The sequence below is a fragment of the Elephas maximus genome, chromosome 2 (assembly GCF_024166365.1).
Source record: "Elephas maximus indicus isolate mEleMax1 chromosome 2, mEleMax1 primary haplotype, whole genome shotgun sequence".
Taxonomy (NCBI): domain Eukaryota; kingdom Metazoa; phylum Chordata; class Mammalia; order Proboscidea; family Elephantidae; genus Elephas; species Elephas maximus.
In genome coordinates, this window is record NC_064820.1 from 44,191,065 (window position 1) to 44,203,245 (window position 12,181).

Genomic DNA, 12,181 nt, shown 5'->3' on the forward strand with positions numbered 1-12,181 from the left:
AACTAAATTGCTAAACAACACTTATGTTTTAAAAACAGTGAAACTATTGATAAAACATTTAGAAAAAGAACAAACAATTCAGACAAATGCTAGACTTCCTAAGTACATATGGTTTCAGATACAAAGTATAAAACTTCAATAACACCAGATACCTGCAGACTGAATTCAACAGGAAGACAACAAGAAAATCTAGTGAGACTCTGCTCTGCAAGGTGCCAATCTAGTTCAGTGAAGTCTTGCACTGTCACTGCCTGTCAACAGGCTATTAGGCTTAACTAGTTTGGACTTTAACAGCAATACACACTACTTTTTAAGAAGAAACTCACGAATGTTTTTTCAAAATTTTATAAATACTACTTTATAGCTAAAAGAGTTATCTGAAGTTCCGAAAATTCTTTAAGCTATTCATTTACTAAATTAGTATCTAAGGGCTAAGCACTATTTTTTTTTTTAATTGTACTTTGTTTACAGAACAAACTAGCTTCTCATTAAACAGTATACATGTTGTTGTGACATTGGTTACCAACCCCACATGTCAACACTCTCCCTTCTCGACCTCTGGTTCCCTATTACCAGCTTTCCTGTCCCCTCCTGCCTTCTAATCCTTGCCCCAGGGCTGGTGTGCCCCTTCAGTCTCGTTTCGTTTTATGGGTCTGTCTAATCTCTGATTGAAGATGAGCCTCAGGAGCGACTTCATTACTGAGCTATAAGGGTGTGTGGAAGCCATACTCTCAGGGTTTCTCTGGCCTCTGTCAGGCCAGTAATTCTGGTCTTTTTTTGTGAATTAGAATTTTGTTCTACATTTTTCTCCAGCTCTATCCAGGACCCTCTATTGTGATTCTTGTCAGAGCAGTCAGTGGTGGCAGCCAGACACCACCTAGTTGTGCTGGACTCAGTCTGGTGGAGGCTGTGGTAGTGGTGGTCCATTAGACCTTTGACTAATCTTTCCGTTGTGTCTTCTGCTTTCTTCACTCTCCCTTGCCCCCGACAGGGTAAAACCAGTGGAGTATCCTAGATGGCCACTCACAGGCTTTTAAGGCCCAAGATGCTACTCACCAAAGTAGAACATAGAACATTTTCTTTATAAAATATGTTATGCCAATTGAGCTAGATGTTCCCCTGAGACCAGGGTCCCCACAGCCCTCATGGGTTAGGCACTGTCCTAATGCTGGGGACACACTGAACCATGCAACATCTTTGCCCTTAAGAAGCTGCTGTTGTAGAAAGAAGCACAGAACATGGCAGTTAAAAATCAGCAGGTAATGGTTACAATGCCAGTTCTAAAGCTAGTGGATTCTTAGGTAAGTCATAAAACTTCGGGGTCTCAATTTCTTTATCTGTAAACTGAAGAAGTCACCAGATGATCTGAGTGCCCTTCTGGCTCTCAAATTCTCTACTTTCTTTGATTTTGTTTGAATGCTTAAGTTTCCATGACTCATAAAAGCTCTTCATTTTATAACAAATTAATTTGCTAATTCTTCCATGAAATTAGAGCCAGGCTTTCCCAGAAAACCAATACTGCACCTACGGTAAAACTTTGGTACCTTCAAAGAATAACAGTAGGGTAATGTCCCAGTTGCAGCCCTGATGGCACAGTGGTTAAGAGCCTGGCTGCTAACCAAAAGGCCAGCAGTTTGAATCCACCAGCCGTTCCTTGGAAACCCTATGTGGCAGTTCTACTCTGTCCTATGGCAACCGATTTGGAACGCAGTTTAATGTCCCCTTTAGATGAGGATTTATGCTCCCAACTTTAACTGTTTCTTTGAAGAGGTTTCTCAAATGTTCTTGCCTCCTTCACTTGTATAAAAAAAAAAAAAAATACTGCACTATAAATACGGAGGCATGAAACATGACCTCACTGATATTGTGGTGGGCCTCCAAGCTTTCTGGATAGGAACTGCCAGCACCCCAGCTCTAATCCAGCACGTTGGTGCCCTCAGAGGCTGCGTGCGGCACTGAAGTCCTGGCAGCGGATTCTCACCTACCCCCAGTCTCTGCTTACCCCCAATTCAACAGACACACATAATTCTCCTGTCTACTGAATGTCTACAACTCACTGCCCCATTCACATTCCTAATATCAGAAATGGGAACCACTGCTTCTGACACCACTTGTATATTTTCCACCAGATGCTCCTGCCACCACCACTTCAACTGTCCCTAGGTCCAGGGTCTCCTTGGAGAAGTCTGCTTTTGGTAACAGAGGAAGGACATAGCAAGGGGCTTCACCAGGGCTTCCAACCAGCATTTGCATTTCCACCCCAATGTACAGGATCACAATCTGCAGTTCAACAAGATCCCCTGGCAATTCTTATGCATAATTTCCTGGGAACTTGTTAAAAATGCAAATCCTCAGCAGGAGTTCTAACCACACCCAAGCAACCAGGTGGAAGCCCTGTCAGTATCCCAAGGTACTGTCTAGGGAAGAGCCACACAAATGCTTTCAGGAAGGAATACTGTCTCCATGCCTCCTTTTGGAAACCCTGGTGGCGTAGCGGTTAAGAGCTAAGGCTGCTAACCAAAAGGTCGGCAGTTCGAATCCACCAGGCGCTCCTTGGAAACTCCATGGGACAGTTCTACTCTGTCCTATAGGGTCACTATGAATCAGAATCAACTCGATGGGCAACAGGTTTTTAACAGGTGCAGCCTTTCAGGACACTGCCACTTAATAAAACAGATGCATATTCTCAACTATATAGTGACTCCAATTCTTCCTCTATACCCGCCCTATAAACCAGATGAATAAGAGCCAAGATTTTCTCACCTCTGTGCAAAAATACATGAGAAATTCACCCATCAAAAGTTTCCCCTCAATTTCCAACATAAAATTTTCAGACAGTATATGATAACCCAGCCTTTCCTCCTGAGCAGCAGCAGCATATTACTAGTAAGAATGCACACGCTGTAAGTTTAGATAACATGGTGCTTCAGTGGTAGGATTTCTCGCCTTCCATGTGGGAAATCTGGGTTCGATTTCCAGTAAATACACCTCATGTGCAGCCCCCACCCATCCATCAGTGGAGGCTTGTGTGTTGTTATAATGCTGAACAGGTTACCGCGGAGCTTCCAAGCTAACATGGACTAGAAAGAAAGGCCTGGCAATCCACTTCCAAAAAGCAGCCACTGAAAACCCTGTGCATCAAACTGTGCAATCTGCAACCAATCACGGGGAGGGCACAGGACTGGGCAGCGTTTCCTTCCATCGTGCATGGGGTTGCCCTGAGTGAGGCGGGGGAGAAAGACTCAACCAGTAACAAGAATTCTTGCATTTGACAGTTTACAAAAGAAAATCTAAAGGAATTGGTAGAAGTACTTTAACTCAAGCATTCAAGCCTCTAAATTTACCACAACCAGTTAAGTGCTTCTGCTATTTGCCTGAAGAGTTTTCACTGCCAAGTGTCAGAACAAAAGAACAAAAGTACTTAAGATTTAGGACCCATAAAATCCAATCCTTTACGTGGAGTTTGCACAGAACTTAAGAGAGAAAGCTGGAAGATAAAATTATCTCATGTGGAAGCAACAACTCAGTTCAGGTATCAGTCAATTAGAATAAAAAAAAAAAATCAGTCAATTAGAATAGGAAATTTAAAAGTAAAAAACCCTTGGTGTGCAAGATCACAAAACTCCTGTGTTGAACAGGAGCATAAAAGGCACAGTTGAGAGAAAGATGACAGACTCTAATCAGACATCTACAACAATTGCTTGGCACAAAACTCATTTCCCAAGCTTCCAATTAACATAAAGGAACATATATTTAGAATGACAACAGATTAGAAGTTGGGAAGAGGAAATGCCACAAGTTCCAGATACTCCCTAAAATAGAACATGCACACATTTTTCCAGGGAGAATAAAAGTACCTGCAAAAAGTACATACATTTTATTTGCTCACCGCGTAGTCCGTCATCTGCCCGAAAGAACTAAAACATTCAATATACAAAAAAGGCACCTTTGAAAACAAACAAATGGCTAATCCACTAAAATTAAAAGTGAAATTGCTAACTAAACCTCTCAGAGATGACTATAATTTACTTTTAAAAAGGTGTGCTTTTTAAGGCTTCGTATTTTAATTTCATGGAGTAGCAACCAAACGCAAATGGCTTAAAGCAGTCATTTGAGAGAAGGTGTTAACAGTCTAACAAATTTGGTAACGTCAGTGCTAGAGGCAAGAAGAAAAGCTGGGATAAGACTCCTGAATCAAAGTATTTTGACCAAAATCTAGCAAGATTATTTCTTAAACTCTCTCATAATCCACAGGAAACCCTGGTGGCATAGTGGCTAAGTGCTATGGCTGTTAACCAAAGGGTTGGCAGTTCAAATCTGCCAGGCGCTCCTTGGAAACTCTACAGGGCAGTTCCACTCTGTCCTACAGGGTCGCTATGAGTCGGAATTGACTCGACGGCACTGGTTCACAATCCACTTACTCCGCAAATGTTCAGAGCCCACGCTGATCCTGGTGCAATGGAGAACGAGCAGACCTGCTCCTGCTCTCCTGGAACCCCCAGTTGTGGAGGACTTCCAACATGCAAGGTCCTGCTTCACTTCTGTAAACATTTCTTGACATATGCAGACACGCAGGGCACCATTTCCAGTGCTCACTCTTACCACTCTCCCTCTTCCCCTTTTGTCATGAACTTCAGCCACACTGCAATCCCTCTGTTCCTCAAGCATGCAAGGTCAAAGGCTCACATGAATGGGAAGAAAGTCCCATTTCAGGGCCTTTGCACATGCTGTTCCCTCTGCCGGAGAAACTCTTCCTTCACGTCTTCAAAACACCGGCTTCTTATCATTCCATCCTCAGCTCAAACCTCTCCACCCCAGAAAGGCCTCCCAAGGCACTCAATCTACCAGCAGTCCCTGCCCCATCCTCTCTACCACAGCAGCCCTCTGTGATTATCCTTCCTGTCTCTGCCCTTCTCTTGTTTGTTTGCATCTCTGCTTTTTGTTCACCTCCTCCACTAAAATGTGAACTCATTAATTACAGCGGTGTCTGTCCTGTGCAGTGCTATACCCTTAATCCCTAGAAAAGCTGCCTGGCATAGAGATGATACTCAATAAATATTTATTGAAAAAGAACACGTACAGACAATATTAACAATCTTGTACTACAATGACAGGTATCAAATAACAAAGGAAAAGAGGATAGCTCAAACACTAAAAGATTGGCTTGATCAGTTTTTCTTTTTTTTTAAAAAGGGATCGTCACAACTTACGCTAGTGTAAAATAATCTTCAAAAATAAGCATAATGGAAATACTAAAGCACGATATTGGCTAATGCTCAATGTTTATAAGGTATTAGGCTCAATTTCTAGCATTGGCATTACTTCCACAATTTATTCTGTTTTTAAAGCACTCTAACAAGAGACCCCAATTTTTAATTACAAAAAAAGCAAAAGCCAAATGCTTTTTAAAAGGCATCTTCCCCTTAAGAGTCATCTCCTAAGTGGAATCTCCTAAATTCCAAAAATTGTAACCATATTGCAGCAACATTAAAATCTGAGGCACTGGTGGCAATCTCCAGAAGGCAAGGACTTTCGTGGCCAATGGCAAACAAGTTTTTTGAAACACAAACTGTCCTCATCACCGATTTAATCAAAGGTACCAGCCTTCTCTCCCTGTCCAAAGATATTTAAACTCTTAAGAATTTTTCTTGCAGATTTTTCTTAAAAATTTGTATCTGCTCCTTTATTTCTCTTGATCAAACAAAGAGCTAAGTTACTAATCAAGGAATGTAACATTAGCCACTGACCTTCATGGCTCACGCTTCACAGCAAAAACACCAAAGATCCTTATGGATTGCCTTTAAGTTATGTAAAAGCAAAAGGTGCCCACTGCAGAGCAGGGGTATTTATTTCCTGGAATGTGACGTAAAGAAGCTACCGCCTTTGGGCCTCTGGGAATAATGCAAACCCACTTAAAAACCTCAAAGACAAATGTTTTACAGTAATTCCATAACACAATATTAGAAATAACCTATATATGTATATACCTCAGTACAGAAGAAGTTAAACTATGGTCCATCCTTAATGGGGTACTCAGCAGCTGTTAGAGAATGAGATTGCTCTCGTGTACTGACAGAAAGACTGCCATGATTTAGTATTCTGCAGGGGAAAGGCAGGCCACAGAACAGAGGATATACAACTGGTTCTTACTTGTGGAAAACCAAATAAAAAGAACACATACAGAATGTTTACATGAGCACAGGCTGGATATGGGAGAATATATACTAGGAGCTAGTAACCCTGGTACCTGGGCAGGGAAACTGGGTGCAGTGCAACACAGTGGAGAGGCATACTTTCCACTCTGTACCTTTTTGTATCTATTGACTCTTCTTCTACAGTGTGAGTGGATTGCCTAGCCTGCAAATTAATACAATAATTTTTTTATTTTAGGATGTCGTATACTACTACCAACATATTATTCAAGGATCGTTAAGAAGCAGAAATTTTCAAAACCATAAAAGTTTTGTTCTCTTCAGCAGCTCAGTTCCTGATTCTCAGTTCCCAGAAGAGAATCCAAGTCTCCACTAATTAGAGAGGCGTGCTTGTGATCTCACCTATTACAAAGCACATAATCCTCGATTCAATTCTTGGAAGGGAAAAAGCTGCTCCACTCACCTTGAAAACATACCTCATATTAAAATTGTGTTTGTAACTACCTAATGAAGCTTCCAAATCAGCAGTTTCTACCTGGCTATCAAACAGAAAGTTAAAGACGAGGGAGAGGATAGTCTCAAGGTTTTTACAAAAGCACACTGTACTGAGGTTCTCCTCTCCTCTGCCTGGCGTCAACAATGAACTCTATTAGTGAAATAAGATTTCAGATTTGTGGCAAAATAATCATTTAAAGGGAGGGGCAGGTATGATTTGCACTGAATAAACGCTTTGATTTTTCATCTGTGCGCATGTGGAGGGGGTGCTTTAGATTTAATTTAGGCACCACTGTTGGACCTAAGTCACATTAATTTTACTCCACGTAATTTTTTTTAAAAATCAAGGACAAGTCTGGGAGGAACACAAACAAATCGTAAGGGAAACTTTAAACTGAAACCTCTCCTTTGAAAAACTAAAAGAACCACATGAAAAGAAATGCAAAAACCTCGTTTTCATACAAAGACCATTTATTAACAGTACACAGGTTATACCAATATTTGCCTGCGTTAACACACACACAAAGAAACTCAAATACAAACAAAAGCGCTCATATTTTTTGTTAGCCGAAGCTAAGGACCAGAACCACCACATTACTTCAGCCGAAACGTAAGTTCACGATACGTCACGTGTAGAGTTTTCTGGGGGTCAGAATGCCAGTTCTGTGCTTTTAGATAACACATTCTAAGTGACAGTCTTCCATGAAGCCTAACTTCAAGTGCCAACACTTTGAGTTTGTTTAATCAGCATAGTACCTTCGGATATAAGCACGTAAAAATACAGGTAAGTCAAGTGTACTGTAAATAAAGAAGGCATAAGGAGCCTGTTTAAAGAAGAACTGCGGTACAGGAGCACGAAATCACTTGGCTGGTCACATCTCCAAATGAAAAAATATCCTAAGGCTCCTTCCCATGCCCCAGGTTATCTCTGGCCTCCGAACTTACTATCCTACGTGGGTCAGAAGTTCGCGGCGGGGGAGTGTGCGCCCACCAGGACCGGGGGGTGCCCAGGGGCACGCGGAGGAGGCAGCGCGACCCGGAGCAGCGCTTCCCTCGGTCACTCACCTCCGACGTTCCCCGGGCCCGGGGACCAGGACCAGCCGGAGCGTGGCTGCCCACCCCGCCCCCGCCTGCGCTCGCGGCGACGCGCTCCCGGGACCCGGCTCCGGGACTACCGCTCCCCGCGCGCCGCGCAGCCCGCACACCCGTCCGCCCCCGGCACTCACGGGCTGCTCCCGCGCCGCTATCTCGCCATCCCCCGCTGTCGCTCGGCCTCTTCGGCCGCCGCCCCGGGGCTGCCCGGAGTCCGCAGCCGCCCGGGGGCTGGAGGCGAGGGGGAGGGGGACGGGCACGACCCGCCGCCGCCGTTTCGCCTCCCCCGTCCCAGCGCTGGGCTGCTCGAGGCGGCCAAGGGCGAGGGGCGCCGCGCCCCTCCGCGAGCACCGGGAGCCCCTCCGCCGCCGCCAGAGCCGCCCGAAGCAATGGTAACGGCCCCGGCCACGGCCGAGACGCTCCGGCAGGGACTGCGGCGCGCGGGGGCGGTGCCTGCACGCCGCTCGCGGGGGGTGCAGCGCCCGGCCCCGCCCCCAGCCCCGCCCCTCCGCCCGCGCCCCGCGCGCCCCCGCCGGAAGCCGCCCGCGCTCCCCCGCCGCCGCCCCCGACCTGGCTGCGCGCACCCAGCGCTCGCCAGTGGAGTCACCCGGGGAGTGGGAGGAGCGCGGCGGCGCCGGGGCCCGGGCTCGGAAGAGTGGTGCTTTCGCAGAGGCTCCGGTCCAGAGGCCGGTCTCGAAAGGTCATGGACGAACCCCGGAGAGCGTAGCGCCGCAGCCGGTGCAAATCTTCACGAAAGGCCGGCCGAGCGCGCGGCTGCAGTGTTCCGGGAGTCCAGCGGGGAGGAGAGCGGGCCCCAAAACGCTGTCAATGGGCTTTGCAAACATTGCATGAAAGAGGGGAAGACGGGGGGTAGTGTTTTAGCCGCCTCTGTAAATATCCGCCAAAACCAGCTTCTACACCTGGAGGAGGGGGCGCTGTGGCTTGGATTTTACAAGTTACCTAAAATGCCCTTTGGGCCGGGACTCAGGCCACCTTCCTCCTGCCTGGAGCTGGGCTCCTTCAGCCGGAGGAGGCCCACAGGGCATTCGGAGAATATCCTGGAGCCATTTAGTCTTGCCTCCAAGGCGTGGTGGGTTTATTTGCGCCGAGAAGAAACGGATCCCTTAATGGGGTGAGATTTTTCCTCCGTTCATTGTTCCCATTTCCGCAGTTTCACTTGGCCTGGATTTTCTTCCAGAGTAATGCAGCAAATGATATTAGCTGGAGAACGTTTGATGGCGCAGAATTATGGCTTGAAGATGTTTACTTACTATGCCGGACGCATTTGATAATGTTCTCTTTGCACAATTAATTTTTGCAAAGTTCAGAAATGTGCCAGATAGGGCCCCTGGCACGCAGAAGCCACAGGGCTCTGCAGACACACCTTCAATAGGAAGCCGGCTTGTTTGTTCCATCGTGATTTATGTGATGCACCAGCACCAAAGCCAACGTGTTTTTTAGAGACCTTTGGATGCAATTCCAAAGCAATTTCTAAATTGGCAAACTGAGGCTTATTGTCTGAAATAATTTTCCCTGCTGATACTGTAATTCTAAAATGTGCAACAAATCACCTGGAAGTACATTAATTTGAAAAGTAGGCGCCTAGACTTAGACTAAAATATGTGTTTCACAGCAAAACATGGTCCCTGCTAGTGCCCTTATAGGCAAAAATGCATATTTTGAACACCAAAATTGAATTCTTCATGTTATCCCTAAGACTTTGTTTAGAAAACATGCTTCTACTATGTGCACCTGAAACCCCATTGACGATGTACAACGTTGCTTTTTGTTCAGCCCCACTCTTGAGTCCTTCATGGTTTGAGAAATTTGTCATCACTCATATTGGAAAATCCTATTTTTTTTTTTTTTTTTATAGCTGGCTTTTGCTTTAGGCACAGTAGGCACAGTGCCTAGGGGCCACGAAATGTTAGGGGTCTCTGAAACGTTTTAATTTCTTTTAAAATCGGAAGGAAAAAATAAATATGTAGATGTAAGGAAGCGTTTAAACATATATTAATATATTTGTCTTTATGCTAATGCGGTCTTAAAATTTATTTATTTATTATGGAAAAAACAGCTCAGTGAAGGCAAAAGTACCTAACCAAAAAAAAACCCAAACCTGTTGCCATCGAGTCGATTCCAACTCATAGTGACCCTATAGGAGAGAGTAGAATTGCCCCATAGGGTTTCCAAGGAGCAGCTGGTGGGTTGGAAGAACTGACCTTTTGGTCAGCAACCTGAGCTACACCACCAGGGCTCTGAAAGTGCCTAAATCCCCAAAAAATCATAATGTGGCCCTGTTGCCTAAGATTGAAAAATCCCATTCCATTGCAAAAAATTTCAGTTTTAAACTCATAGGGTTGACTGTGTTATGCAAGTATAAAGAAACATTTGGGGTAATCAAACCCAAACCAAACACATTGCTGGCCAGTCAGTTCCAACTCATGGTGACCCTATGAGTTTCAGGGTAGAACTGCACTCATTAGGGTTTTCAATGGCTGTAATCTCATGGAAGTAGATGACCAGATGCCAGGCCTTTCTTTCATAGTGCCACTGGGTGGATTCGAACCGCTGATCTCCCAGTTAGTAGCTGGGTGCAAAATATGAATGGCTAATATCCATTAGGTGCACATCATGTGTCTGGCACTGTGCATTGCCTCATTTAATTCTCACCACACACTGGTGAAATAGGTACTGTTACATGTAGGGGCTAACACAGATTTTATGAGGCCTGAAACTTACACAATTTGGGTCCTCTTTAAAAAAAAACAACAACAATACAACATGCCCAAGCCACTCCAGCAGCAGCCAAAACAAGGGAAAGTGACTTAGGAAAAGGCCAAGTGGAAAGACACCGCAGTCTCAGCTCATTGTAGGTTTAAAATATCTTACTTACGCAAACTGTACAAAAAACACATGACTATGTGAGCACATTGCTAGGGCTCCTGCCGTGGCCTTACTGGGGTCCCTGAAAAGGGGCCTTGAAGCTTACGCGGTATCAGCTTCACAGAAAACCTGCCCCTGATGTATACCCGTTTTGTAGGTAAGGAGGTTTAGGAACTTGCCCCAGCTTCTAAGGAGCGCCGTATTGCTCGGGCCATTCTGTGCTATGGTTTGAAGAGTTGTGGTCTACAGGCATTTTCACGAGAAAGAATGGATTTTATATTTCCATGACAAAGCAAGAGCTTTAAAAATCCATTAGAAATATTCTGATTGTAACCAAGCCATAACTCAGATTGAGGCATTTGATGTGCTCTTGCTGTCTGTGCTGACAGGAGTAAAATATTCTAATCTATTATATAAAAATATGAATCAACTAGTACAGGTTCTTAAAGGGATTTCAGCTCAATTTCAAATGCCAGGGATTGACATCATTTTTATTCCCCTTTTGTCATAGGCTAGTGTATGTTGTAAGAACTATTTTCTATAATCCTGACTTTTTTGCCATTTCCTGAGATGTTGTAAAATAAGTGTCAGAATAAGAATTTGTTTTGAGTGATGCTTTGGCACATAGCAGACCTCAATAAAGGTTTGTTAAATAAAAGAATGAAATGGAAAAAGGGCACATAATTATAAGTAAACGTGTAGGTTATGTAACAAGTTAAAATTGGATGGAATGAAGCAGCAAAAATGTTGGACTATAAGTACTTGCTACATAAGCAGAATTGGCTTCTTAGCTAATTATTTTGTATTCAGGATTTGTGTCCTTCCCAGGTGTTGGCAACTTTCCCTGCATTTCTATTTTGTTCTTTCTTTTTTTCGTAAATCAGATTTCACTTGAAGTGCTTAAATATAAAATGATTCTTAAGTTATACAAAAGTCATAGTCATACCTGCAAAGAAAGTTCTGGAAATAAAAGGCTTTGCTCTTTCGAATGATCAGTCACTCACAAAAGCAGCAAACTTGAAATGATGGGGATATATTATTAAATTACCCACATCTTGACTCTTAAGTGGGCTTCTCATGATGCATGATCTAATATGTATAGTGTTGATCAATCAATGAGACAAGATATGACCTCATTCCTGGAAGAAATTTTGGAACTGAATAAAAATCTGCAAATTCACCATAGCTTTTTTATTAACCAGTGAATAGCTGAAACAAGTGAAACTGTTCTTCATTTTAAGCCTAATAAATGTAAATTGGTTTATTTTAGAGCCCAGTTTGGGACAAGACTCAACAGTTTAGTTAGATCATTGTGAGAAGAAGACATATGAGAGTAGTCAGCTAATTTTCTCTAGATTTTTCTGTTTGGGTGGTTAGAAATGCTATTTGAGGAGCATGAAAAATGTGATAAACACCATGAAGGATAGTATCTGCCTCGGGTTCTGTTTAGAATATTCTCTCTCAGATAAAATGTTTCCAGGGGTGTCGTATAAAATGGTTTGGGAAATTACCATCCCTAGCATGGCCTCAACAGGATTGTATTTTGCTTATCTTCT

The 12,181-nt window shown here is 43.8% G+C and overlaps 1 protein-coding gene across 7 annotated transcripts in view; it reads right to left on the bottom strand.

Moving 5' to 3' along the window:
• LIFR (LIF receptor subunit alpha) overlaps positions 1 to 8,800 on the bottom strand; it is an 85,592-nt gene extending 76,792 nt beyond the window's left edge. For 3 of the 7 annotated variants that reach the window (XR_007514429.1, XM_049862558.1, XM_049862547.1), the window contains exon 1: positions 5,748 to 7,858. Coding sequence is in view for 3 of the 7 variants with exons in the window: in XM_049862558.1 (XP_049718515.1) it covers positions 5,748 to 5,753 (6 nt within the window). In the remaining 4 variants the exon portion in view is untranslated. The other 4 variants (XM_049862568.1, XM_049862578.1, XM_049862588.1 and 1 more) reach the window with 2 other exon arrangements.
• Positions 8,801 to 12,181: the final 3,381 nt, after the last annotated feature.